Source organism: Pseudophryne corroboree, chromosome 11 (assembly GCF_028390025.1).
Source record: "Pseudophryne corroboree isolate aPseCor3 chromosome 11, aPseCor3.hap2, whole genome shotgun sequence".
Lineage (NCBI taxonomy): Eukaryota > Metazoa > Chordata > Amphibia > Anura > Myobatrachidae > Pseudophryne > Pseudophryne corroboree.
In genome coordinates, this window is record NC_086454.1 from 311,292,220 (window position 1) to 311,319,918 (window position 27,699).

Consider the following 27,699-nt stretch of genomic DNA (forward strand, 5'->3'; position numbering starts at 1 on the left):
CCAGGGGGTCGCTGCAGGAGGAGGAAGTCTGTTCTGCACTTGTGCAGAACGGGTTTCCTCCATACAGAGAGGGAAACAGTGGAGCAGCACAGACGTACGTGATATAACAAATGCCAGGTAAGGCACTCCTGGCTGCGGCCGTATCATGGGGGTAATTCCAAGTTGATCGCAGCAGGAAATTTTTTAGCAGTTGGGCAAAACCATGTGCACTGCAGGGGGGGCAGATATAACATTTGCAGAGAGAGTTAGATTTGGGTGGGTTATTTTGTTTCTGTGCAGGGTAAATACTGGCTGCTTTATTTTTACTGCAATTTAGATTGCAGATTGAACTCACCACACCCAAATCTCTCTCTCTCTGCACATGTTATATCTGCCCCCCTGCAGTGCACATGGTTTTGCCCAACTGCTAAAATATTTCCTGCTGCGATCAGCTTGGAATTACCCCCCATATACGCTCATGCCAGGAAAGTGGCTAATTAGTACCACAGTCCGTTAGCTTATACCATCTGTGCACAAGCAGGGATATCCTTAAAAACTCTACTGGAGGGTGCTTTCATGACAGAGCTTGGGAAACCCTGTAATACACCCAGGTTCCCAGTCACCCACAAACACAATCTATCCCATTTCATATATAGCCTTTACTCATTTTTACAAAAAAAGACAAAAAGCAGAATATTTACCGTTAAGAGATGGTGAAAACAGTATATTGTACATATTTATTGTTAGATGCAACGGTTTCCGCTTCTTAATGCATTGAAGAAATATATTTTAGCATACACTATTTGTAAACAGCAGTTTATTGTCAGTGGTACATTCTCCTCATTTAATCCATCTCTAGCACCGATGCGACTTCCTAAGTCACAATTTAGGTTAGTCCAACCCAAACCTCTGTAAGAGTCCAGACCATTAGATTTACTGTCTAATACTGTACTATTCTTTGAAGCCTAAAGGGCCATATGTAAAAGTCAGTGAGGCTGCCCTTATTTTTACAGAGGAAAATAATTTAAAAAGGCAAAACCTCCCATATCTTGCAGACTATTACATCAGGTCCTAAAGGTCTCCAACCGAATTCCAGTCGCCTCAGTGCGAGCTTTCATTCCTTTACCAGCAGATATTAGCCAATGTCTCCCATTATCGCAGGCGTGACGTTAAAAATCACTTGTGGCAAATAGCTTACTCTAGTCCAGGATTAGGCATCTGTGGCTCTGCAGCAATTGTCTTGTTTCCAGCTGAGAGGTCACTACCCAGTAGCTGGGAAACCACCAGTAGCCCAGCCATGAACTAGACTCCATAATATCCATAAGTATGCTTTATTACTGCTTATGCTAATATTCATCTAAAACCAAACCATAAAAGGCATTAGAAGAAATTGCTGAAGTTCTGAATGCTCCAATTTTTTTCCATGTATCGTATCTATGTAAGGTAGGATTGTGATCTCAGCGCTGTCGTTTTACCAACATTCTCTTACATAAATTTCAAACGTGGGGAGAAAACATAAATTAAAAGAAAAAAAAAGTGTTTATCTGAAAGTTAGAAATTGGTTTCTTTTCGATTCCTCTGTTCTTTTCAGCAAGAACTGGCATCATCAGGAGAAGCAGTCTAGGCATCAATTCCGCCATGCTATGGCTATGACTGCATCCAGAGATCCGTATGGGAGAAAGGACACCATGGGGTGAATCTACTAAGGTGGGATTTTTTTTTTTTTAGAATTGGTGATGTTGCTCAAAAGCAACCAGATTCTACTTAAAGGCCCTACACACTTGGCGATTAACGATATTATCATTGGCCAACGATTTTTATACATACACACTGACAGATTTTTATGGCTGATTTGGACTATATGACATTACATCCTAGGGAGGCCAATCCCGGGCCGTTTTTTTTAATCCCGGGATTCGGGATTGAAAAACGCTCAATCCCGGGATTCCCGGGATTGCAGTAGGGAGCAGGGAGAGTGGGAGTGGAGGGCAGTGGAAAAGAGTGTAGGGAGCACGGAGGCTGTAGGGAGCAGCGCTGGAGGGTGGGTGTAGTGTAGGGACTAGGGAGCAGCGCTGGTGGGTGTAGTGTAGGGACTAGGGAGCAGCGCTGGTGGGTGTAGTGTAGGGACTAGGGAGCAGCGCTGGTGGGTGTAGTGTAGGGACTAGGGAGCAGCGCTGGTGGGTGTAGTGTAGGGACTAGGGAGCAGCGCTGGAGGGTGTAGGAAGCGGAGCGGGAGGGAGGCTGAAGCGAGCACCACAGTGAGGGAGGGTTGGTGTCAGTAAAACTACACTTACTATTAGACGGGTGGCAGGCGGCAGCCATGGACAAGACGCGCTGAGCGCGCCGGAGGACTTTCAAATTGTAGTGCTAGCCGTCAGCCAGTCAGAACGGGCAGTCCGGCAGCCAATCAGGAGCCGCTGCGGCCGCTTCCCTGATTGGCTGGCGGCCGGCGCTACATTTGAAATGCCGCCGCGGTCTGTGTACATGGCTGCCGCCCGCCCAATACTGCCGCCCGCCTAATAGTAAGTGTTAGTTACACCAACCCTCCCTCGCTGCTGCGTTGCACATGCGCAATGCAATCCCGGGATTGGAGGCTCCAATCCCGGTATTCAAATCCCGGTATTTTTGGGCCTAAATCCCAGGATCCCGCCGATCCCGGGATTGGCCTCCCTATTACATCCATATCGTCCAAATTGGCTTGCATGAATTAACGATGATCGACTGCGACGAGGTGCATCGTTCATGCCTCCACACTGAACGATTTATTGTTCTTTTTTGAATGATATCGTTCATATCATCCTTCAATATCGCAAAGTGTGTAGGGCCCTTCAACATTTATCTAGCTGCTTTTAGACGATAATAGACAGCAACCCATCAGATTCTATGGGCAACATCACCAGTTCTAAAAAAAACAAAAAACAAAAAAAAACCTCCCACCTTAGTAAATTTACCCCCATAAAAGTTAATCATCTGAATATGGAGGAGGGGTGGGAATATTTAATTAGTGCAGCACCCAAGCCAAGGAGTTTGGTATAGGCAACACATGTTGGCCTAAATCTAAGATACACAACTGGGCAACAGTCAGGCCAAAACTACAGTGGCTACAAATTAATATGTGCAGTATATTTATACAGGTATTGTTTACAGCCAAGGAAATGCAGGACTCTTACAGTCTGGTGTGGTTACAGTTTGGCAGCTGTCACAGGACAGGAGCTAGTGCCTTATACCCACATTATCTACAGATAGAGAGGTTTCTTGGCAAAAACAACCTCAGACACAGACGATTACACCAATGGGACAGTACAGACAGTACCCAAGCTATAAAACGTGCACTGCAATGACGTTTATCCTGGAGAGATAGACCAGTTAAAACCTTATTGGACCACTGGATTCCTTCTCTGTCTCACTTGCAAAACACGCACAGGTCTCTGTATCAAAAGGTCTTTGTTAGGTAAGCAAGCAGTAATGGCATCGAACGTATCCATTTATTGAATGAGGTCAAATGAAACACAATTTGAACACAAGTGATTTTTAACCAAAAAAGAGAAATCCCCCGTTTGTGCAGGTGACAGATACTCACCAGGACTGATGCGTGTTTGTGTGACATCACTGCAGGTGCCGTGAGCGGTCCGCGCTGCAGTGTTTCCTACCCACTTCATCTAAAGTGTACCCAAGGCCTATACACGGTGGAAGCGGCCATAACGTGGGCTGAACCAATGAGGACACAGCCGATCCGGTCGCTAGATACCAACGTATCGGCAGGCAACCATTGGTTCAATCAACACAATAGCTGCCACCGCTGTGTGGGACACGGATACAATTTAGGTTTCCAAACTTCCAATCACCCCCCTCAAAAGTGCTAGATGTGGATTTACCAAACACAATATTTACAATTTTAATATTCTAAACTGTATTTACACAACAAAAGAAAAGGCATTTTAAAACCAATATACTACAGATCGCAGTTAAAAGTAATGTAGTGTTCATCGAACCTAGTTACGACCCCTTTTTTAATCTTCCGTCCACAAAGAGCCACAGTCCGATCCAGCAACCTGAAAACCCCAACCGGTACATTCTATCAGGGAGGATGGGGTTCTCGTCGCCCCATTGCCAAAAGCTCTGCAGAAAAGCTGAAGCGTGCAAGCAATTTCTGGGGTCCCGGACTGAAGACCACTTCTCTGCAAATATATTCAGCTTCTCCCAAATTCTCCGTTACCCCAAAACAGGGGATTTAAAAAGGATTTAAAAATAAAAAAAAAAATAAAAAAGCACAAAATTTAAAAAAAATATCCCACTAAAAACAAAAATTAAATAAAACACTGAGTTTCCAGACGGAGTTAAAAATCCTAATGCATGTCGGAGATTCATAAAATAAAATTAAAAGCCTGATCTTGCCAGAGAGCGAATACGGTCCTCCCATCTTCATCCACACAGTCAATGCCATAATTGAAAAGATTCTTAAGAGTCCACCTGTGACTTGTGGCACTAGGTCTGCAGAGCATTCTCCTCTTTGCTAAACGGCAGCACGGATCCAGGTTTCACCCAGGACAAGCCAGACACGTGGAGAGTTTTATACTGCTCTTCAGATTTCTTCTAAAAGTAGAAAACAGAGAAATGCAGCTAAACACCGGTTAACCACAACCAAACGGCATTAGAAACAAATGTTAGCGGCTGCTTTCATCTATAAACCCGAAGCCCTCACTCCGCTTCCCTGCAAAAACCAACACCATTCTAGAGCAGGCTTTTTCAACCAGTGTGCTGTGGCACACTAGTGTGCCGCGAGCAGTTGCAAGGTGTGCCGCGGAGTCAGAGTCGCTGCCTACACCTTCAGAGCAAACTATGGCCCAGGCTCTTCTTATAGGATCAGTCATGCCCTGCCTGTGACTTATGCCTTGAAGACGCGGCGGTGTGACATCATAGGTCACGGCCACTGCGTCTGACCAGCCAGCCCACTCACCTGCATACATATCTTCCAGTTCCCACCCGCATCCACAACTTTCCCTGCCCACCCTCATCCAGACTTGCCTGACCGCCCTGTGCTCAGTATTGGCAGCACTCCACTATGAACATCCCCCACCACTGAGGGACAGGGAGGAGGACAGCTGACTGGAAGGGGCTAATATTTGTTATTTTATTTCTCCTGTGGGGAGCAATAGGATTTAGGTGAGGAGCAATGTTATTTTTTTATGTGGGGAACAAAAGGATTTATGTAGGGAGTAACATGATTTATGTGGGGAGCAATGTGATTGTTTTTCCTGTGTAGGCCAATGTATGTGTGGATTAATTTTTTACTGTGAGGGCCAATGTGTGTGTGATTTTTTTCCCCCGTGGGGAACTGATGGTGTGCCTTGGCAATTTTAAAATATTGTTCAGTGTGCCGTGAGTTAAAAAAAAGGTTGAAAATCACTGCTTTAGAGTGTTAACCGTAGATCAGAGTACGGACAAATACACTTTCCAAATCTTTGAATAGAAAATTAACAAGTGTAAAAAAAAACTCTATTGTACAAATACATACACTTCGCTATCAGTGGCCCTTAAAGTACAAAATATACACCGTATAAACCAAGCCACGGATGAGATACATCAGCCATATACAACAAAAAAAAAGAACGGCTGCGCAGTGTACCAGGGAAAAAAAAGTGAGAGCAGACGTTTAAAAATATATAATTAATTTATTAACCATGAGCACTAGAATAAAAACAACCTATTACAATAACAGTTAGATATAATAGGTAATAGTATATGATATTATATGGTTAGGTACACCTTGAATGGTACTGATATGATGGATATCATAATATGTTGAAGCAGCTGGTATAGAATCCGCAGTCACTCACATAAATTAACACTTGATGTGGCACTTGTGAATAGCAGACAACGGAACGGTCCCAAATTGAGCACTGTGATTTGAACTCTGTGCTCTATCGGTGGAGTGAATACCTCTCCTGTGGGCTGGTCCAAGACCGGGCGTCCCCGGTCGTTTAGTCCTGCGTTGCCCACTATTGCTTGTGCAGCAAGGAGATGAAGGGAACCGCCGGGCTGGTGGTGTGCTGGAATAAGCGGCTTTGCGGAGACCAGAGAAGCGGTACACAGGTCCGATGAATCACAGAAAATTGCTTCAGATGTGGGTACCTGGATCAAGGTGTGTTAGGGAGGCGGAGCCTAACGCGTTTCGTCACGTAATCAAGTGATACGTGACGCTTATTCCAGCACACGGCTCTCACCCGCTCCACCAGCCCAGCGGTTTCCTTCATCTCCTTGCTGCACAAGCAATAGTGGGCAACGCAGGACTAAACGACCGGGGACGCCCGGTCTTGGACCAGCCCACAGGAGAGGTATTCACCCCACCGATTGAGCACTGTGATTTGAACTCTGTGCTCTATTTGGGACCGCTCCGTTGTCTGCTATTCACAAGTGCCACATCAAGTGTTAATTTATGTGAGTGACTGCGGATTCTATACCAGCTGCTTCAACATATTAGATTATATCCATCATATCAGTACCATTCAAGGTGTACCTAACCATATAATATCATATACTATTACCTATTATATCTAACTGTTATTGTAATAGGTTGTTTTTATTCTAGTGCTCATGGTTAATAAATTAATTATATATTTTTAAACGTCGGCTCTCACTTTTCTTCCCTGGTACACTGCGCAGCCGTTTTTTTGTTTCATTACTCTATCTGACACCCACCTAGTGTTTACGGCCGCGCGCTCTATCAGGGGAATCTCTTATTAATAAGTCTATTTATAGGCGCTTTTACAAGCAGTTATTTGGCTTTTATCAGCCATATACAGACTGTAGTTACAATCACAGCTGAACCTGACCACAAAATCAGGATCCCCATAATGCAGCTTTATCTTCTGAGTATTGACGTTTGCCAACGGAGCGGTTCATCGATACAACGGTATGCAATGAAAGGCGCAAGCTAACCGGTTGTCATATTCAAGGGAAACAACCAAATCGGACTGGAAGATAAAGCGGACTGAAGGTGCATACCGCACATGTAAGGGTGATGTGCAGAAGTACAATTCTGCCTGCATACAGGTGTCACTACTGAATGATAAAGCAAGTTTGTAATGTAGCCGTAATGTCAACAGAAGTCACGCCATCAACGCTTGTGTTTCTTTTAGGAAAATCATCCATTCTGTGAAAGGTGGACACCTTCCCTTTGAGATAAGGAATACAGTTACAAACACCTAGGTGTATAAACCCTTCGAGTCTTGTTATCAACTAGGACACGATCCCCCAAAGTCACAGCTTCCATGGTTCGCACACAGCAAGACAAGTACAGGCTGCATCGTGCTATAAACTATAGGAAGTCTCAGAAGGAGTCAGCAACCTTCTCCAAAGTGCAGACAGATCTATGCGACACCTACAGCTCTCTACACAGTCTCCTCTCACAACAGGCAGTACAACAATCTGGCGTTTGGTTATGTATACACTCTACTAGCGCTACCCATTACCAAACCAATTAGCAGTTAGATCTGTAAATACACCTTTGGGGACTAATGTGCACACATTAAGAGAAAGACCCGCCAATCTCCCACTATAGGGACATAATCACTTTCTACCAGTCTGACCCACAGCCCTACAAAAGTATTGCTTTCTAGGGGCGGTTCCATAACTTCTATAGGGACGCAGGTGTGCTCCTATGCATGTGATTGGTAGATAGCACATTCGCATAAACCGTAAAGCTCTGGGTCTTCTGCCCTTTTGTAAAAATGCCCTGGCTCTAGAAGCTGGGAACATAGAGTCCGATCTAATGGAATTCTCCCCCTCATCTAGAAAAGCCATAATATAGGTGGAGGTTTCACTTCATTAGAGCCAATACTGTGCTTCATTCTTCTTACTAAGGGTTATAGGACAGCTAATTAGCAGCTTGTGATGTGATAATTGTACTAATGTATAAAAGACTTCGCTTCTGGAGCATAACGGCGTGCAATACTCTTATCATATACAACAGAGCAGACCTGGTCACAGAGGTGGCAGAGTACGGCAACATGTGGCACACTGGGGGAAGGAGAGAGCGGCACACACAGCGTACAGTAAGGACTAAGTGCCACCCCACCTCCTTTACCAGGTATGCCCCCCCTCACCCGGCACAGAGCTGCACAAAACACATAGTTGCCATCCTACACACACCATGCAGTTTCCAAGACATACAAACGTTTGTAACAAAATCTCAGGCACTTGCGCAACATTTTCTATCTAATCCTAGAATCTAGACCATGGGTCTTCAAACTGTGCCCCCCCAGCTGCTCAGGAACTAAACATCCCAGCATGCCCAGCCTCCGTTTTAGCATGTCGTAATAGCAAAACTTTGCCGGGGCATGCTGGGATGTGTAGTTCCACAGCAGCTGGAGGGCCGCAGGTTCAAGACCCATGATTCTAGATTGTATAGCTATTCCTATAATCCATAGTGAGGAGGCAATAAGTACGGATTCCAACAGACTCCATTAAGGTGACATTAGATGCATACTTTTGGTGCCAACATTTTTTCTCTGGCTTCTTCATGTAATGCTGGATTCCAGGGTGAAAACCTGAGGAGGGGGAAAGGAAACCAGGTGTTTACAGTGTGGATATTCCAGGGCAAACCGTTCAATTACTTGAGTACAGCACGTCAGTATACAGAGGTCTCCTCTTACATCCTTGCTGCAGTCACGTTAAACAGCCCTTCAAGTTGCGCCATGAAGTGGCGGGACTTGGTAGCGCAGAGCTCCTTTTTTAGCCATAATTCCGGGAAAATGTGTCTTAGACGCAAAGTAATGCAGTAAGACGCACAAGCAGCTTCTGCTGATTAAAATGCAGCATGCCTATATTGTGTGTGTAACAGCGGCTGTATCGGCATCCGAAATACCACATTACACTGTATCATAACATTTTGTATGCAAATACAGTCTCAGTCACACATCGTATATAGGTATGCCACATATAATTCTAATCAGTAGAAGCTGCATGTGCGTCTATTGCTTTGCGTCTAAGACGCATTTTCGTGGGGAAAAATAAAAAAAAAACAGCGAAAAGACGCTTGTCACACGGCACTCACGCACTGTGTGTAACGTGACTTATAGCGCACAGAGTAAAGATGTAAGAGGACACATCTGTAAAATAAGAATTTACTTACCGATAATTCTATTTCTCGTAGTCCGTAGTGGATGCTGGGACTCCGTCAGGACCATGGGGATTAGCGGCTCCGCAGGAGACAGGGCACAAAAGTAAAAGCTTTAGGATCAGGTGGTGTGCACTGGCTCCTCCCCCTATGACCCTCCTCCAAGCCTCAGTTAGGATACTGTGCCCGGACGAGCGTACACAATAAGGAAGGATTTTGAATCCCGGGTAAGACTCATACCAGCCACACCAATCACACTGTACAACCTGTGATCTGAACCCAGTTAACAGCATGATAACAGCGGAGCCTCTGAAAGATGGCTCACAACAATAATAACCCGATTTTTGTAACAATAACTATGTACAAGTATTGCAGACAATCCGCACTTGGGATGGGCGCCCAGCATCCACTACGGACTACGAGAAATAGAATTATCGGTAAGTAAATTCTTATTTTCTCTGACGTCCTAAGTGGATGCTGGGGACTCCGTCAGGACCATGGGGATTATACCAAAGCTCCCAAACGGGCGGGAGAGTGCGGATGACTCTGCAGCACCGAATGAGAGAACTCCAGGTCCTCCTCAGCCAGGGTGTGCCCCTGACCAAGTAGCAGCTCGGCAAAGTTGTAAAGCCGAGACCCCTCGGGCAGCCGCCCAAGATGAGCCCACCTTCCTTGTGGAATGGGCATTTACATATTTTGGCTGTGGCAGGCCTGCCACAGAATGTGCAAGCTGAATTGTACTACACATCCAACTAGCAATCGTCTGCTTAGAAGCAAGAGCACCCAGTTTTTTGGGTGCCTACAGGATAACAGCAAGTCAGTTTTCCTGACTCCAGCCGTCCTGGAAACCTATATTTTCAGGGCCCTGACAACATCTAGCAACTTTGAGTCCTCCAAGTCCCTAGTAGCCGCAGGTACCACAATAAGCTGGTGCAGGTGAAACGCTGACACCACCTTAGGGAGAAACTGGGGACGAGTCCGCAGCTCTGCCCTGTCCGAATGGACAATCAGATATGGGCTTTGTGAGACAAAGCCGCCAATTCTGACACTCGCCTGGCCGAGGCCAGGGCCAACAGCATGGTCACTTTCCATGTGAGATATTTCAAATCCACAGATTTGAGCGGTTTAAACCAATGTGATTTGAGGAATCCCAGAACTACGTTGAGATCCCACAGTGCCACTGGAGGCACAAAAGGGGGTTGTATATGCAGTACTCCCTTGACAAACTTCTGGACTTCAGGAACTGAAGCCAATTTTTTCTGGAAGAAAATTGACAGGGCCGAAATTTGAACCTTAATGGACCCCAATTTGAGGCCCATAGACACTCCTGTTTGCAGGAAATGCAGGAATCGACCGAGTTGAAATTTCTTCGTGGGGCCTTCCTGGCCTCACACCACGCAACATATTTTCGCCACATGTGGTGATAATGTTGTGCGGTCACCTCCTTCCTGGCTTTGACCAGGGTAGGAATGACCTCTTCCGGAATGCCTTTTTCCCTTAGGATCCGGCGTTCCACCGCCATGCCGTCAAACGCAGCCGCGGTAAGTCTTGGAACAGACATGGTACTTGCTGAAGCAAGTCCCTTCTTAGCGGCAGAGGCCATGAGTCCTCTGTGAGCATTTCTTGAAGTTCCGGGTACCAAGTCCTTCTTGGCCAATCCGGAGCCACGAGTATAGTTCTTACTCCTCTACGTCTTATAATTCTCAGTACCTTGGGTATGAGAAGCAGAGGAGGGAACACATACACCGACTGGTACACCCACGGTGTTACCAGAACGTCCACAGCTATTGCCTGAGGGTCTCTTGACCTGGCGCAATACCTGTCCAGTTTTTTGTTCAGGCGGGACGCCATCATGTCCACCTTTGGTCTTTCCCAACGGTTCATAATCATGTGGAAGACTTCCCGATGAAGTCCCCACTCTCCCGGGTGGAGGTCGTGCCTGCTGAGGAAGTCTGCTTCCCAGTTGTCCACTCCCGGAATGAACACTGCTGACAGTGTTATCACATGATTTTCCGCCCAGCGAAGAATCCTTGCAGTTTCTGCCATTGCCCTCCTGCTTCTTGTGCCGCCCTGTCTGTTTACGTGGGCGACTGCCGTGATGTTGTCCCACTGGATCAATACCGGCTGACCTTGAAGCAGAGGTCTTGCTAAGCTTAGAGCATTGTAAATTGCCCTTAGCTCCAGTATATTTATGTGGAGAGAAGTCTCCAGACTATATCACACTCCCTGGAAATTTTTTCCCTGTGTGACTGCTCCCCAGCCTCTCAGGCTGGCATCCGTGGTCACCAGGACCCAGTCCTGAATGCCGAATCTGCGGCCCTTTAATAGATGAGCACTCTGCAGCCACCGCAGAAGAAACACCCTTGTCCTTGGAGACAGGGTTATCCGCTGATGCATCTGAAGATGCGATCCGGACCATTTTTCCAGCAGATCCCACTGAAAAGTTCTTGCGTGAAATCTGCCGAATGGAATCGCTTCGTAAGAAGCCACCATTTTTCCCAGGACCCTTGTGCAATGATGCACTGACACTTTTCCTGGTTTTAGGAGGTTCCTGACTAGCTCGGATAACTCCCTGGCTTTCTTCTCCGGGAGAAACACCCTTTTCTGGACTGTGTCCAGAATCATCCCTAGGAACAGCAGACGTGTCGTCGGAAACAGCTGCGATTTTGGAATATTTAGAATCCACCCGTGCTGTCGTAGAACTACTTGAGATAGTGCTACTCCGACCTCCAACTGTTCTCTGGACCTTGCCCTTATCAGGAGATCGTCCATTTTCTTTGAAGAAGAATCATCATTTCGGCCATTACCTTGGTAAAGACCCGGGGTGCCGTGGACAATCCAAACGGCAGCGTCTGAAACTGATAGTGACAGTTCTGTACCACGAACCTGAGGTACCCTTGGTGAGAAGGGCAAATTTGGACATGGAGGTAAGCATCCCTGATGTCCAGGGACACCATATAGTCCCCTTCTTCCTGGTTCGCCATCACTGCTCTGAGTGACTCCATCTTGATTTGAACCTTTGTATGTAAGTGTTCAAATATTTCAGATTTAGAATAGGTCTCACCGAGCCGTCTGGCTTCAGTACCACAATATAGTGTGGAATAATACCCCTTTCCTTGTTGTAGGAGGGGTACTTTGATTATCACCTGCTAGGAATACAGCTTGTGAATTGTTTCCAATACTGCCTCCCTGTCGGAGGGAGACGTTGGTAAAGCAGACTTCAGGAACCTGCGAGGGGGAGACGTCTCGAATTTCCAATCTGTACCCCTGGGATACTACTTGTAGGCTCCAGGGGTCCACTTGCGAGTGAGCCCACTGCGTGCTGAAACTCTTGAGACGACCCCCCACCGCACCTGAGTCCGCTTGTACGGCCCCAGCGTCATGCTGAGGACTTGGTAGAAGCGGTGGAGGGCTTCTGTTCCTGGGAATGGGCTGCCTGCTGCAGTCTTCTTCCCTTTCCTCTATCCCTGGGCAGATATGACTGGCCTTTTGCCCGCTTGCCCTTATGGGGACGAAAGGACTGAGGCTGAAAAGACGGTGTCTTTTTCTGCTGAGATGTGACTTGGGGTAAAAAAGGTGGATTTTCCAGCTGTTGCCGTGGCCACCAGGTCCGATGGACCGACCCCAAATAACTCCTCCCCTTTATACGGCAATACTTCCATGTGCCGTTTGGAATCTGCATCACCTGACCACTGTCGTGTCCATAAACATCTTCTGGCAGATATGGACATCGCACTTACTCTTGATGCCAGAGTGCAAATATCCCTCTGTGCATCTCGCATATATAGAAATGCATCCTTTAAATGCTCTATAGTCAATAAAATACTGTCCCTGTCAAGGGTATCAATATTTTCAGTCAGGGAATCCGACCAAGCCACCCCAGCGCTGCACATCCAGGCTGAGGCGATCGCTGGTCGCAGTATAACACCAGTATGTGTGTATATACTTTTTAAGATATTTTCCAGCCTCCTATCAGCTGGCTCCTTGAGGGCGGCCGTATCTGGAGACGGTAACGCCACTTGTGATAAGCGTGTGAGCGCCTTATCCACCCTAAGGGGTGTTTCCCAACGCGCCCTAACTTCTGGCGGGAAAAGGTATACCGCCAATAATTTTCTATCGGGGGAAACCCACGCATCATCACACACTTCATTTAATTTATCTGATTCAGGAAAAACTACAGGTAGTTTTTTCACACCCCACATAATACCCTTTTTTGTGGTACTTGTAGTATCAGAAATATGTAACACCTCCTTCATTGCCCTTAACATGTAACGTGTGGCCCTAAAGGAAAATACGTTTGTTTCTTCACCGTCGACACTGGAGTCAGTGTCCGTGTCTGTGTCGACCGACTGAGGTAAATGGGCGTTTTAAAGCCCCTGACGGTGTTTGAGACGCCTGGACAGGTACTAATTTGTTTGCCGGCCGTCTCATGTCGTCAACCGACCTTGCAGCGTGTTGACATTATCACGTAATTCCCTAAATAAGCCATCCATTCCGGTGTCGACTCCCTAGAGAGTGACATCACCATTACAGGCAATTGCTCCGCCTCCTCACCAACATCGTCCTCATACATGTCGACACACACGTACCGACACACAGCACACACACAGGGAATGCTCTGATAGAGGACAGGACCCCACTAGCCCTTTGGGGAGACAGAGGGAGAGTTTGCCAGCACACACCAAAACGCTATAATTATACAGGGACAACCTTTATATAAGTGTTTTCCCTTATAGCATCTTAATATATAATCATATCGCCAAATAAGTGCCCCCCCTCTCTGTTTTAACCCTGTTTCTGTAGTGCAGTGCAGGGGAGAGCCTGGGAGCCTTCCCACCAGCAGTTCTGTGAGGGAAAATGGCGCTGTGTGCTGAGGAGAATAGGCCCCGCCCCCTTTTCGGCGGGCTTCTTCTCCCGTTTTTCTGACAACCTGGCAGGGGTTAAATACATCCATATAGCCCCGGAGGCTATATGTGATGTATTTTTAGCCAGTATAGGTACTTTCATTGCTGCCCAGGGCGCCCCCCCCAGCGCCCTGCACCCTCAGTGACCGTTGGTGTGAAGTGTGCTGAGAGCAATGGCGCACAGCTGCAGTGCTGTGCGCTACCTCATGAAGACTGAGAAGTCTTCAGCCGCCGATTTCTGGACCTCTTCTCTCTTCAGCATCTGCAAGGGGGTCGGCGGCGCGGCTCCGGTGACCCATCCAGGCTGTACCTGTGATCGTCCCTCTGGAGCTAGTGTCCAGTAGCCTAAGAAGCCAATCCATCCTGCACGCAGGTGAGTTCACTTCTTCTCCCCTAAGTCCCTCGTTGCAGTGAGCCTGTTGCCAGCAGGACTCACTGAAAATAAAAAACCTAATAAAACTTTTACTCTAAGCAGCTCTTTAGGAGAGCCACCTAGATTGCACCCTTCTCGGCCGGGCACAAAAACCTAACTGAGGCTTGGAGGAGGGTCATAGGGGGAGGAGCCAGTGCACACCACCTGATCCTAAAGCTTTTACTTTTGTGCCCTGTCTCCTGCGGAGCCGCTATTCCCCATGGTCCTGACGGAGTCCCCAGCATCCACTTAGGACGTCAGAGAAAAATAGTCACTAAAGTAGTTATTAGTTTAAAAAAAGGCCCAACCAGTTAGTTTTGCCTTTAAACTAATCGCCGCTTTAAATCTAGCAGCTATCTCGCCGGTATTACAGTCTCCTGTAAATAGCCGGCTATTACATTATTTTGCAAACCTCTATATATAGAGGAGTTTACAAACCAATTAAACAAAGTCTGGATTTTTACTACTTACTTGGCTTCATAATTCAGAGCCCCAAACGTACATGAATAGCCAAAACAGGCTTTGCTCTCTTTAATCTAGCAAAAGGTCATTTAAAACTACCACAGACTCATTTCAATAAATGAGCTTCCTGTATAATTAACGTCTGACTTTGCATCATCACCATAATAACACTGAGCTTATTAACCGCCCAACAGATATTTTCCCCATCATGTCACTTACGTAATTGCATAGGGATCCTCTATTTTCGGCTGATTGAATAAGTGGCTATTGCATAGTTTAACACTGTCTACCACTTTGCTCTTAAACAGCTGGACGTCCTTTTCATATCTAGAAAACAATAAACGGACATGTCAGAAACAGCGAAGTAAGCAGACAGTCCCGTGCCCAGATCAAACTTCTGTGAACAGGAACTGAACAATTTCCAATGTTCCTGCCCAGCCCCAAGTAAGGTTCAATGTTGAAGTCATTTTAAAATAAAAGCAGTAATTAAAACAAAAATAATTATAAGTGATCAACCTAGTTTGTGGAACGAAAACTAAAAATTAAAACCTTTCACGCACGCAAGTCGTTTTACTGTCACATTGGGTATATGGTCTTTGCTTCGCTGGTTGGGAGCTGCCATGCTGACCTCTCAGTACTGTTCTGTGTACAATGGAATTTTTTTTGGCTCTGAAGTGTAATTAGAAAAACCTGTAAAGCTTGTTGCTTATGCTCACAAAGAATCAGTTTATTAATTCAAGTATTCAAGTCATTAACTTGAGGTATGGGACAGACTTTTACAGAAATATGGCAACGTGAAGTAATTTCATAAATGGTAGAAGTCGCTTGCCTGTACATTAATATTATGAAATTCGGAATAAAAAGGAGTTTTAACTGAATCACCCCCCCCCCCTCCCCCATCCCACACACTCACAGTACTGCAGCTTCTGGGTTTAAGGGGCTGACGGTGTCTATTTTGTAGAAGATCCGCCGTGCGTACATCAGCACCTGCCATATATGGTTGTGGTTTCTCCTGAAGGGGGAAGGAAGACAAATGCGCATCAATACAACGGGGACAGCAACAATAACATTGATGTAGAAGACGGTCACAGTGGGATAATGTGCTTTTCCTGGGGGTCTGCAGGCCGCAACACTGGGCAAAACTCACCTCCACTTAGCAAATGCTCTTTTCACATCCAGCTCCCCCGATACCGGATCGACAAGAGGGTGGAAGACGGGGATGTCAAAGACAAGGCGCTGAGACAGAGAACAAATACGTGTTACATCAGCAGTACCCTCCACTGCTCCGCAATTAGCCGTGGTAATATATCACGGCTTAAATTCATTCTAGATAGTACACAGTCATTTCTTCATGTGTGCTGCTACTGGTCCTGCAGTTCTACTATAAAATGCTTATCCCGGGGACCATGCAGTAATTCTGCCTGGCATCAGCCTCCAAGTGTGGGAAAATCACCATGTACCCTAAAAATAATGGCAAATATCAATGGATAACAGCATTGAAGACTAATAGTGGCCACAGAGTATTTGGGACTCTTATACAGTATCAAGTAGTTGATTTGTTCTTTCTTCTTTTCATTAACAACAGAAAACTGATAGAATGCTAAGGGTTTTTTTTTTTTTTTTACATACTAAAGGATCTAGATCAGTTTGGGGTGTATAAAAAGGCGATTTCTATGTAATATTGAAGCACTGAGAAATATTGTTCAAAAACACCTTTCAGATTCGAAATGGCTTCCCCTGTTCTCTAAATGCAGATCATTCAATACATTTATACTGTAGCAGGAGATTTAACATTAAAGCAGAAGCATTCGTCTCATGTGAGCGCCCTGGGGCTGCACCAATCACTCACCGGACACTCTCCGTCTGGATAGTTGTCAGGGATGTACACAGTGAATTTAAATACGCCATCCTGGTATAGGCCGTGTCTTATAAATATGACCCCAAACCACACTGGAAAACAAGAGAGCTGGTCACTGGGAGTAGAGGCAGAAGCAAAGGTCACAGTACAACAACACCAAAGTCCGTTAATGACCAGAGGAGTAGAGGTGCACCCCTCACTCCCAGAAACACACCCATGTGATTGCAGACCGGCCTTCCCATATTGAGCATTAGTGCCCCATAATTCCAAATCATTTATATCACAGCCTCATGAAAATGGGCCTTTGACTTAAAGGGCCACTACAAGTATAGGGGCAGATGTATTAACCTGGAGAGGGCAGAAGGAAGTGATTAACCAGTGATAAGTGGAAGGTGATAAACGCACCAGCCAGTCAGCTCCTAACTGTCAATTAGCATATTGGGTCTGATTGGCTGGTGCATTTATCACCTTGCACATATCACTGGTTTATCACTTCCTTATGCCTTCTCCAGGCTAATACATCTGCCCCATAGTTACATAAGACGTTTACAGAATCTGCCTTATTCCTGCAGCTGTCCATCAGACTGTCCTAGTAATTAATGTAATATAAAGTCTCACCGGTATAACGGGAGAACAGACAGCAGACATGTACTATTAGCACAATGTAATAAATAGCGGAGGCCTTACTGAGAGCGGAGCGATATGATGGCTGTATATAGACTCCCGGCAACTTCTGCTTCACCACCAGAGTGCTGCAAAAGAATTCAGAATACAAGAAGAGTTACCTTATACAACAAGTCTCTACTGAGCGCACCCTTAACGGAACACTGCAACAATAAAACAGGGACGCCTTCCGTGTGTCAGCAGCGCAGTAGTGTGTAGGAAGGGATCCTATAGACGGTGCTGATGAATAATTCTCTAGGGCTACGTGCGCACAGTCTAGGCAGTCAGGAATTCACCTGCATTGTGCGCCGTCTATGTGACCCTCATAGGGTTCCTTTCTAAATTCCATAAGGGCTGTTGATTGATTTAACGTGCATTTATTCTCCGTATGAGGAGAGGTTACTCTCTCTGATCCTTCTACAATCGTTAAGCACAAGAAGGATCAGCTATCAGTACAATTTATAGTAAAAAAAATGGAAATAAAGCAACATTTATAGGTTGCTATGCGTTACGGTACATTTCCCACACTTGATAGTGGGGGACGTTCTTCATGAACATCCCCCAATATAGCCAGAAGCTGGTATTCAGGATCAGTTATTAATTCCCTGCAGCAGGAGGCCAGGTAACGGTCAGTGTGCCATCACTATTGTGACTTGTACATGTTATCATTTGTAAGCAATACCAAATCTTAGGACACGTAGGGCCGGATGTAATGCCATCCGTGTTCACCGGACATGCGGGTTGCCGGCCGTACTCAGGCCTTTTTTTTTTTTTTTTAAAGGGGCAATCATTTATAAGGCTTAGTTTTGCCTTATAAAATGATTGCCCCTTTAAAAAAAAAAAAAAAAAAAAAAAAAGTCTGAGTACGGCCGGCAACCCACATGTCCGGAGAACACTGACGGCATTACGACTGGCCCGTATCAGGAGTTTTTGCATACAGAAACATTATAACTGCAAGTCATGTAAATACTAGTTTAAGAAACTTACAACTCCGCAAGAAGAGAATACTCCAAGTAGAAAGGGCCGTAAGATGCGTGGGTTCCGTTGGTGGACTGCACAGAAGGGGCTGGCGAGATGGGCTTGGTAATAGGGACTGCGTTCTTGGGTATTGAAGGCAGCTGTTTTTTGCCAGATGAGGACCGAGGGGGGCTGATCTTTGGTTCGTCCCTTCCAATCTTCTCCTCATTGTCTGGTCTCTTCCAAGAACACACATACACACAATGGTTAGACAACCAACTTGTACCTTATCTCCAGCCACCCAGATATCAAGTGTAAAACTCCACTCACAAATGCATTCATGGAATATAAAGGGATCTGTGTGAACCTACATTTGCATTTAGCACTAACTGTTGAATGGAAATAGGGTTAATAACGTAGCAACAGTCAGGGTGTTCCTGGAGCCCTTATGGAAGAAGTCAAGATCTAAAATAGGCAGCGCTGGTATTAATATGCCATACAGGTATTCTATTAATGTCATCAGATCTATTTCTTGCAATGGAAATCTTACTCCATACATAGGGCCTAATTCAGACCTGATCGCAGCAGCAAATTTGTTAGCGAATGACCAAAACCATGTGCACTGCCGGAGGGGCAGATGTAACACGTGCAGAGAGAGTTAGATTTGGGCGAGTTATATTGTTTCTGTGCAGGGTAAATACTGGCTGCTTTATTTTTAGACTGCAATTTAGATTTCAGTTTGAACACACCCCACCCAAATCTAACTCTCTCTGCACATGTTACATCTGCCCCACCTGCAGTGCACATGGTTTTGCCCATTAGCTAACAAATTTGCTGCTGTTATCAGATCTGAATTAGGCCCATAAGCCACCATAAACCCCCAGCGGCTCATGAAGTGACTGGCAGTCTATGCAGACAGTGGTATGGGAGATAATTGGAGAAGCAAAGTAGCCGTCCTCGACCCGGACTTTTCCAACTCGACCATTTTACACCAACCAGCAAAACGGGTTATGTACGTTCATGTGCAATAACCCGTGTTACTAGCTAGCGGTGTAAAAGGGGTATATTTAAGCAGCTCCAACATACGCTGCGACACCTTACAACTGGGAACAAATATCATTAATAGTAGACACTATAACCAATAATGCTAACAAAAGTGTCACAATCAAATTCCACTAATATAGTTTATCCTATGTAATAAAAGGCCAACGCTGTTGCTCACCTCTATGGGGGACAACTCAAGTGTTTTGCACACTGGCGAGCACTAGATGGGGTCCGACGCAGACATAATGGTTATGTTGTTCCGTCATTTTGACGTGCTGGTAACTAGTATATATACGCAGTATATAAAAGAGACTGTATGTAAACCTGATGCATTGTATGATTGACACCAATAGTATATCTAGGATAGAGGACACTGATATATGTCGAACCCTTCCAGTAATATGGTCCACTGCTGCATTACTATTCCACAAGACAGAACATTGCTTTTATCTAGCACATGGATTTTAATTAGTAGTTTGGTGTCCTTACTCATTGCCATGTATGTTAAATGTGGCACAATAACATGCCACCTAGATCTGACCTATTAATAAATCCTGTAGGTTAGACACAGACATAAAGGTTAGTGCTACAAGCACAGAGAAAAAAATGCTCAGGACATTTAAAGACAAATGTTTAGGATGAAAATGTCGCTCAAGCTCAGAATAGTAAGTTTAACAGAAGTGACAAGCAGCCAAACATATAACCGTTTATTAAACCAAACCCGGTTGACTTTTATAAGGCAGAAGCTTATAGATATCTGATCTAGTGAGTTATAGGCAGTGCTGCATGTATGGCGGTACTGCGTACCGGTAAGAAATAGACAACCAGTATTCAGTACCGCCGGCCGTCCACCTAACTTGCAGCCGCCGCTGGTGTGTGTGTGTGTGTGTGTGTGTGTGTGTGTGGTGCACACCTCTCCTGCCCCTCATTGCTCAGGTTGGTGGCATGTGGATCTCAACTCAAACCAGCCGCCGTTTCGTGAGCCATTCAGAGCTGAAGGACCGGCAGCGGCATCTCCCGATTGCCTGCCGGACCGCAAGCTTTGATTGACTCACGAACCGGCGCCTGGTTTGAGATACTGCCGCCGCTGGACTGAGCACTGAGAGGCAGGAGAGATGCGCTCTCCTCCCCTGACACATAGCAGCGGTGAGCAGCACTGTGGGATGCATATATGGCACTGTGGGGGTCATATGTGTATTTGGCACTATTGGGGTCATATGTGTATCACGCCGCCATGTTCACTGGCCACGCCCTGTGTGGCACGTGGCCACACACATATTTTTGCACGCGCCTCTTCGGGGTGTGCCCACAGTACCACTAAGACATACTAGGAGGTGGAGTGCAGTCAGGGGACAGAGACATACTATGCAATGGAGAACCACAAACTGATGATTGAAGCGCCCCCAGAATTATGGTGGCTCTGCCCAGTTGGACGTTACCAGCTCTTGCTGCCTACCTTTCGTACCGCAGAGGACGACATATTCCAGAAAGGGTTCATCATCTCGCCTCGGGACAAAACGTGTCTCTATTCTGAGGCTGGACCTCTGTCACTGCAATACAAAACGCACTGGTTAGACTCCATGCTGGAGATCGGCTGATATATAGACAGGTAAGGTTCCTGTGTGCTGGAGGAAATTCAGCTTCATAAGTCTGATCAGACCAGTCACACAGACTGTGGAATTAGGATATTGCACGGTAAGCAGAGACCCTTTATCAAAGTTACAAAGGACACAAAAAAAAAAAAAAAAACCGACAACAACTATTTATATATATCTCTCCGACCAAGTTACAACGCTATATATGAAAACAAAAAAATGGCTTCACAGCTACAAAACACTGGACAATGCAGGCGACGGCAGTGTCACGGAACAAAGGAAGCATTATGCAGAGTGTGAGCTCACTGTGTGCCAGGACAGAGGGCAAAACACAGCCCGGAGCGGAACCTTCCATCCGTACAGTCAGAGAGACAGTAACACCATGAAAATCATGGAACAGTCTTCTACTGCATAGTATAGGCTACTGCCAGTCCTCTACTTCTATACCAACATGAAAGCTGTGTCACTTACCCTGGGCGGACCCTTCTCGCTTGTGTCTCTCTACCTGTGCTGCTGTGGAACTACAAGCCCAAGCATGCCCTCTGGCAGACCCAAACGGAGTCCCCACAAGCACTAAAGAGCTACAGGTTGTGCGGTCTCAGGACATTTTCCATGGTGACACACTGCTTGGTGTGCAGCCTTTAGCCTTATCTAAATTGCAGCTTTCAAGGACTGCAAACATTGGAAATAGGATTAATAGTGTGCTGCTGCAACTGGAAGAAGCACTGGGAGACCGGGATCTATTTAGTGGTATATCATGAATATAGGTGAGGGGATAGCAGCCACAGGAGAGGACGCACAATCCAGTGACCCCCAGCAGGAGCGTGACATGTATGTTACATAGGGTGCATGTGAGCAGGCCCTGATAACAGGGGTGTGTCAGCTATGCAGCAATCCCTGCGAGGACAGGAAGCGTCTGAGAACACAGGAATGATCAGTCGCACCACAATATCCAACAATGCTGTATATCACTCACAGGCAGCGCAGTCTAGGCGACATACAAAGCCCTGCCGTTCCCAGCACACAGCAGCTCCAGAAACACCGGCCGTCTTACCAGACCTGGCTGAATGCATCAACCCCAGGGACTGTCAGCTGTGCAAACCTCTCCAGCTGGGGGACTGAATCCCATCGTTATAGCACAAGACTCCACAAAATGAGTCCTCCTTTGGATCATACAGGGTTAAACCTTCCTCCCCACCTCCAGTCCCATCACATACCTCGGTGGATGGAATTGGCAGACAGACACACGCCTATCACATTACAGAACAGGTTGTGTCAGACGCTGCAGTAAAGTGAAGTCAGTTTGCAGCAGACAGAAACTCTTCTCCCCCTCCCCCCTCCGCTCATTGCAACGTTCACAATTTAATAGGATAAGCTCTGCAGCAGCTACCGGAGAGCAGTACAGTGCGGAATAAGATCTTCTCTATGCACCGGTTAGCTGTGCCACTGACACAGGCAGCCTATAGGCTCTCCCTGGGTTAGAGGAAAACAGACAAGACACAAGTCCAATGGCTTCCACAACTCACAAACAAAACTGGCCTTAAAGACACTCCAGGGAGCATAGGACAGGAAGTGCGCTGAATAAGGGGATAAGAAAACCTCATCTTCGCTTAGAACTCTTTCAGTCCTTTAAACTGTATATACAGACACTAGCATATGGGCAAACCTTAATTTTGGAGCAGATGTATTAAGCAGTGATAAGTGCAAGGTGATAACGCACCAGCCAATCAGCTCCTAACTGCCAATTTACATATTGGAGCCGATTGGCTGGTGCATTATCACCTTGCACTTATCACTGCTTTATCACTTCTCCAGGCTTAATACATCTGCCATTATATCACAGTTGAGCAATTATCGTCCGACTGGGCATGTGTATAAGTCACAAGGCGCATGTTCTGCTGTGGTCTTGTGGCGGCGGTCAGAGAGAGGATTTGTTCACAAAGTGATTGACAGTCAAAGCCCGTTTGGGGGGTGGTTACGGGGAGTAGCGGCAAAAATGCAGGCATGGAGCAACCATTTTCAGGGCATGTGTCAACCTGCGATTGTGATCCCGTGCGCAGCTGCAATTGGCTCCGGCATCATACCTTTTGCGGACATGCTGCGTGATCCTACGGCTACTTCGACTGATCTACAAGCCACGTAGCGTCTTAGTACAAATCCAGGGCGTCCATGACATTAGCATATTTCCGCACAGTCGCTGCGCGTACACATTCACTGCTGTGGCAGCATCAGTCTCCGACTACGTCACTGTGCTCATGCGGCTCTCCTCCTACCATTCCGGATGCTCCCTCAGGGACTCTACTACTAGGGACAGTCTCACCTCCACTCCCAGCATCAGCTGAATTCCAGAAGACTTTCTTCATGTCTCTATAGAAGGCCTATTTATTAAGTTACTTCATCAGAAAAGCCGTTTTGGGAGGATCGCTGCATTAATTAATGATCCTTGCCATTTATAATGAGGGAACTGCAGCCAATAGCAGATATCTGTGGAGGGGTCTCTGTACCCTTCCAAGAACATAGTTCCCCATAAATACCCAATTTAGCATAAGCCATCTTTCTACTTTGTTATCCTCCATGTGTCAGCCATCCACACTTCGATGTTCCAACCTTACCTAAAGCTCATCATCACTCTCCACCCCCCCTACTTATTTATCTAGCGCCTTCTAGAAGATAATGCCTGGAATCTGACTGGTTGCTATGGGCAGCATCCCACCTTAGTAAATTTACCGCCTAGTCTCCCTCACGGATGACCCAACTCTCCCCTGTGCCCCATGCCTGCTGCCTTGGTGTCACCTGCACCCTTGGCCTCACTCAAAACATCCAACCTCTTACATGGTCTCGTTGCCACAACCCTTAGTCAAGTTCTCAGTTTTTTATTTTGACTACTGCAACCTCCTATCCATATCTTCCAGCTAAGCTACAGTCTATCCCAAGTGCCACGGCAAGACAGATCTTCCTCTTATACCCCTCTACAAATCCCTACACTGGATCTTCAGAGTTCAATACATGCATTTCCCCAGCACCATCTCCTCCTCTTCATACATCTCTGACCACATCAGAAGATACATGCCTCATCACCATCTAATATCTACTCCGGACCAAAGCCTCTCCTCCACTCTGATCACCACCTCCAAGATGTCCACTTATGAAACTTCCTCCCTAGCCCTCCTGTCCAGTCTTTCCCCAACTTTCAAACATTCAAGAGACCTATTCAATTACCGGGGACATGTAGCTGCACACATCACCTGTAATTACAATACCTCCAACAACGCACCTCTATAGGAGACCGTGGCAGCTTGCGCCTATTTCCGCTGACTGAACACCCAAAACATCTATTAGTTTGTTTCACTTTAAAGCGGCAATCCAATTAGTGGCCAGCGATTCCCCCCATAGAGGTGCGGTCCTGTAATTCTCGGGTACGATTGTAGCCTTAGAGAAATACATTATCAGGTCACAATTAATAATATAAAACCCATGTTAAATATCGGTTGCAGCAATTAAAGCGGCAATAATTTAAAAGGTAACGTTTTGCCTTTTAAAATTATTCCTGCATTAAATCTACAGCCAAGATCAACAAAACTGGTCCACACTACATAAATCACACCCTATTACATAGAACCCTAGGTGTAAAGAAGCCAGATTAGTAATGCATTCAGACAGTCCCTGACGAACAACAGGCACTCATATTGTACCATGTAATTATAGCATGCCATGACAAATTGAGACAAACACTACACATCAAATTCCAGACACGCAAGTTTGATGACACGTTTCTCCATCACACATTAGCTTACGATATCAATGACTGTCAGGTGAAGGGATAATGCGCTACCGCTGAGATCACAATAATTATCCCAGTGCTTATGCAGCTCCTAGGATTTCACAGCTCTGCACAAGTCTACACAAAGATTTCAATAAGTCTCAATCTTCCGTCCGAGCACCTGGAATTGTAAGGTTGTCCTGCGTATCAAAGCACCTACTACGTCAGAGATCACATCACGGGGTGGGGCAATGCAGCTCATGGCTGTGCACAAGAGCCAGCATATACCAGTTTGCATTCATTCTTATAGTACAGCGTGATCCAAAGAGGACCCTACACACGCAGTAAAGGCATGTCTCTAGCCAATAAATGGGTTACGCTTGCGTTGGAGGTCACACTCTCCCCCGCTACAATCCTGGCCTTTAGATGTCCAGCGGGAGGGGAAGGGGGTAGGGGGGGGGGGTGGAGTAGCGGGATCCAGGCGTCGGTATTGTGACACATAACTACACCCCGTACAAAGGCCTGAGCACATCCCAATGCTCAAAACATAAAGACAACTTTTTGGAGTCCTCACGACTGGAGACAACGGTCTTTGTTTCACCGAGCGAGTCTCTGGTCATGCAGACTGGACGCGGCAGTAGCGACTGTCGCCATGTTTCGCTACTTACATGACTGCAGCTGAAGGCAGATGTAGGCCCCGGAAATGGCTGTGGTACACCTGCGTTTTTGCCGCCGCTCCCTGTTATCTTATCCAAGCTGTCCCTTCCTGTTAATCATGTTACAATTACATTCTCACTGCGAGCAGCATCACATAGGTACCTTGGCACGTGCGCACTGATCGCGGGGCATGCGCAGTGTACCGATAATCGCCGAGTTGCGCGAACATTGGCACTGCATAGAACATGCTTAGGGCCCAGCTGGTGGGTATACAGCATATAGTATATAATGCTTAGGGCCCAGCTGGTGGGTATACAGCATATAGTATATAATGCTTAGGGCCCAGCTGGTGGGTATACAGCATATAGTATATAATGCTTAGGGCCCAGCTGGTGGTCATACAGTATATAATGCTTAGGGCTCAGCTGGCAGGTATATACAGTATATATTAGGGCCCAGCTGGTGGGTATACAGCATATAGTGTACAGTATATAATGTTTAGGGCCCAGCTGGTGGGTATATAGCATATAGTGTACAGTATATAATGCTTAGGGCCCAGCTGGTGGATATACAGCATATAGTGTACAGTATATAATGCTTAGGGCCCAGCTGGTGGGTATACAGCATATAGTGTACAGTATATAATGCTTAGGGCCCAGCTGTTGGGTATACAGCATATAGTATATAATGCTTAGGGCCCAGCTGGCATGTATATATGGTATATAATGCTTAGGGCCCAGCTGGTGGGTATACAGTATATAATGCTTAGGGCCCAGCTGGTGGGTATACAGCATATAGTGTACAGTATATAATGCTTAGGGCCCAGCTGTTGGGTATACAGCATATAGTATATAATGCTTAGGGCCCAGCTGGCATGTATATATGGTATATAATGCTTAGGGCCCAGCTGGTGGGTATACAGTATATAATGCTTAGGGCCCAGCTGGTGGGTATACAGCATATAGTGTACAGTATATAATGCTTAGGGCCCAGCTGGTGGGTATACAGTATATAATACTTAATGCCCAGCTGGCAGGTATATATGGTATATAATGCTTAGGGCCCAGCTGGTGGGTATACAGCATATAGTGTACAGTATATAATGCTTAGGGCCCAGCTGTTGGGTATACAGCATATAGTATATAATGCTTAGGGCCCAGCTGGCAGGTATATATGGTATATAATGCTTAAGGCCCAGCTGGTGGGTATACAGCATATAGTGTACAGTATATAATGCTTAGGGCCCAGCTGGCGGGTATATACAGTATATAGTGCTTAGGGCACAGCTGGCGGGTATATACAGTATATAGTGCTTAGGGCCCAGCTGGTGGGTATACAGCATATAGTGTACAGTATATAATGCTTAGGGCCCAGCTGGCAGGTATATAGTGCTTAGGGCCCAGCTGGCAGGTATATAGAGTATATAATGCTTAGGGCACAGCTGGCAGGTATATACAGTATATAATGCTTAGGACACAGATGGCAGGTATATACAGTATACAATGCTTAGTGCACAGCTGGTGCATATATACAGTATATAATGCTTAGGGCCCAGCTGGTGCATATACAGTATATTATATATATTTAGTACAGGATATATGGTAGAAGATCGCTGGCTGAGCAGTAAACACTGACTGAACCTGTGTATGGAACCCAGAGGGTCTGTACACCTGTCAGTCAAAGGGGGCGCCGCCTGTGATTGGCCGTGGCTCTGGAAGAGGAGGCGGGCCGAGGCCGCTGATTGGTCAGCGGGTGACAGCACTGCCAGTCTGGGGAGCGGCGCTGCTGGGTTTGGGAAGACCGGGGCCTGCTGCTGGTGAGGCAGTCTCCCCGGGACACTTACCTCCGCTATCTCATGTCTGTCCAGTAAAGGGCTGCATCCGTCACACTGCTCCCCTTATACCGCACAGCCGCTTTATCTGCTCCCGCAGTGCATCATCCTGCCGCCGCTTCACTCCGGTATCTGCACTGCCACCAGCTTCCGCCCCTAGCAACGGATATCCTCCCCGCCCGTAACTATGGCGACCGCAGCACCTACTGATTGGTCTTGTCAGCTGTCAGTCCGCTCGGAGGAGCGGAGAAACCGGGAGCGCCATTACTGGCTCATTCACCTGTCATTTATTGAAAGACTCTGCCTCCAGTGGGCGGAGATTTCACATGCACAGGGCGGGGTTGTGAATAGTTACATAAGTGGGAGGAGCTTATGCGATCACAAACACGGAAGGGTTGTACGTTCAGGCTCATCAGTGGGCGGGGCTTGTATGTATATACATCGCATCAGTGGGCGGGG

The 27,699-nt window shown here is 46.4% G+C and overlaps 1 protein-coding gene across 4 annotated transcripts; it reads right to left on the reverse strand.

Annotated features, from left to right (window-relative positions):
* Nucleotides 1-675: 675 nt before the first annotated feature.
* AKTIP (AKT interacting protein) lies at nt 676-27,581 on the reverse strand. 4 transcript variants are annotated; one of them, XM_063945615.1, is made up of 10 exons: nt 27,253-27,567; nt 20,854-20,947; nt 18,384-18,592; nt 17,421-17,485; nt 16,725-16,825; nt 16,023-16,111; nt 15,789-15,887; nt 15,095-15,202; nt 8,468-8,528; nt 676-4,572 (listed from the first exon to the last, which is right to left on the reverse strand). In XM_063945615.1, exons 2-10 carry the CDS (start codon nt 20,896-20,898, stop codon nt 4,465-4,467), a joined length of 885 nt encoding a protein of 294 aa, XP_063801685.1. In that variant the 5' UTR covers nt 20,899-20,947; nt 27,253-27,567; the 3' UTR covers nt 676-4,464. The 4 variants fall into 4 exon arrangements, with proteins under 4 accessions (XP_063801685.1, XP_063801687.1, XP_063801686.1 ...); XM_063945617.1 differs by lacking the exon at nt 27,253-27,567 and adding an exon at nt 22,210-22,284; XM_063945616.1 differs by lacking the exon at nt 27,253-27,567 and adding an exon at nt 22,047-22,170.
* Nucleotides 27,582-27,699: the final 118 nt, after the last annotated feature.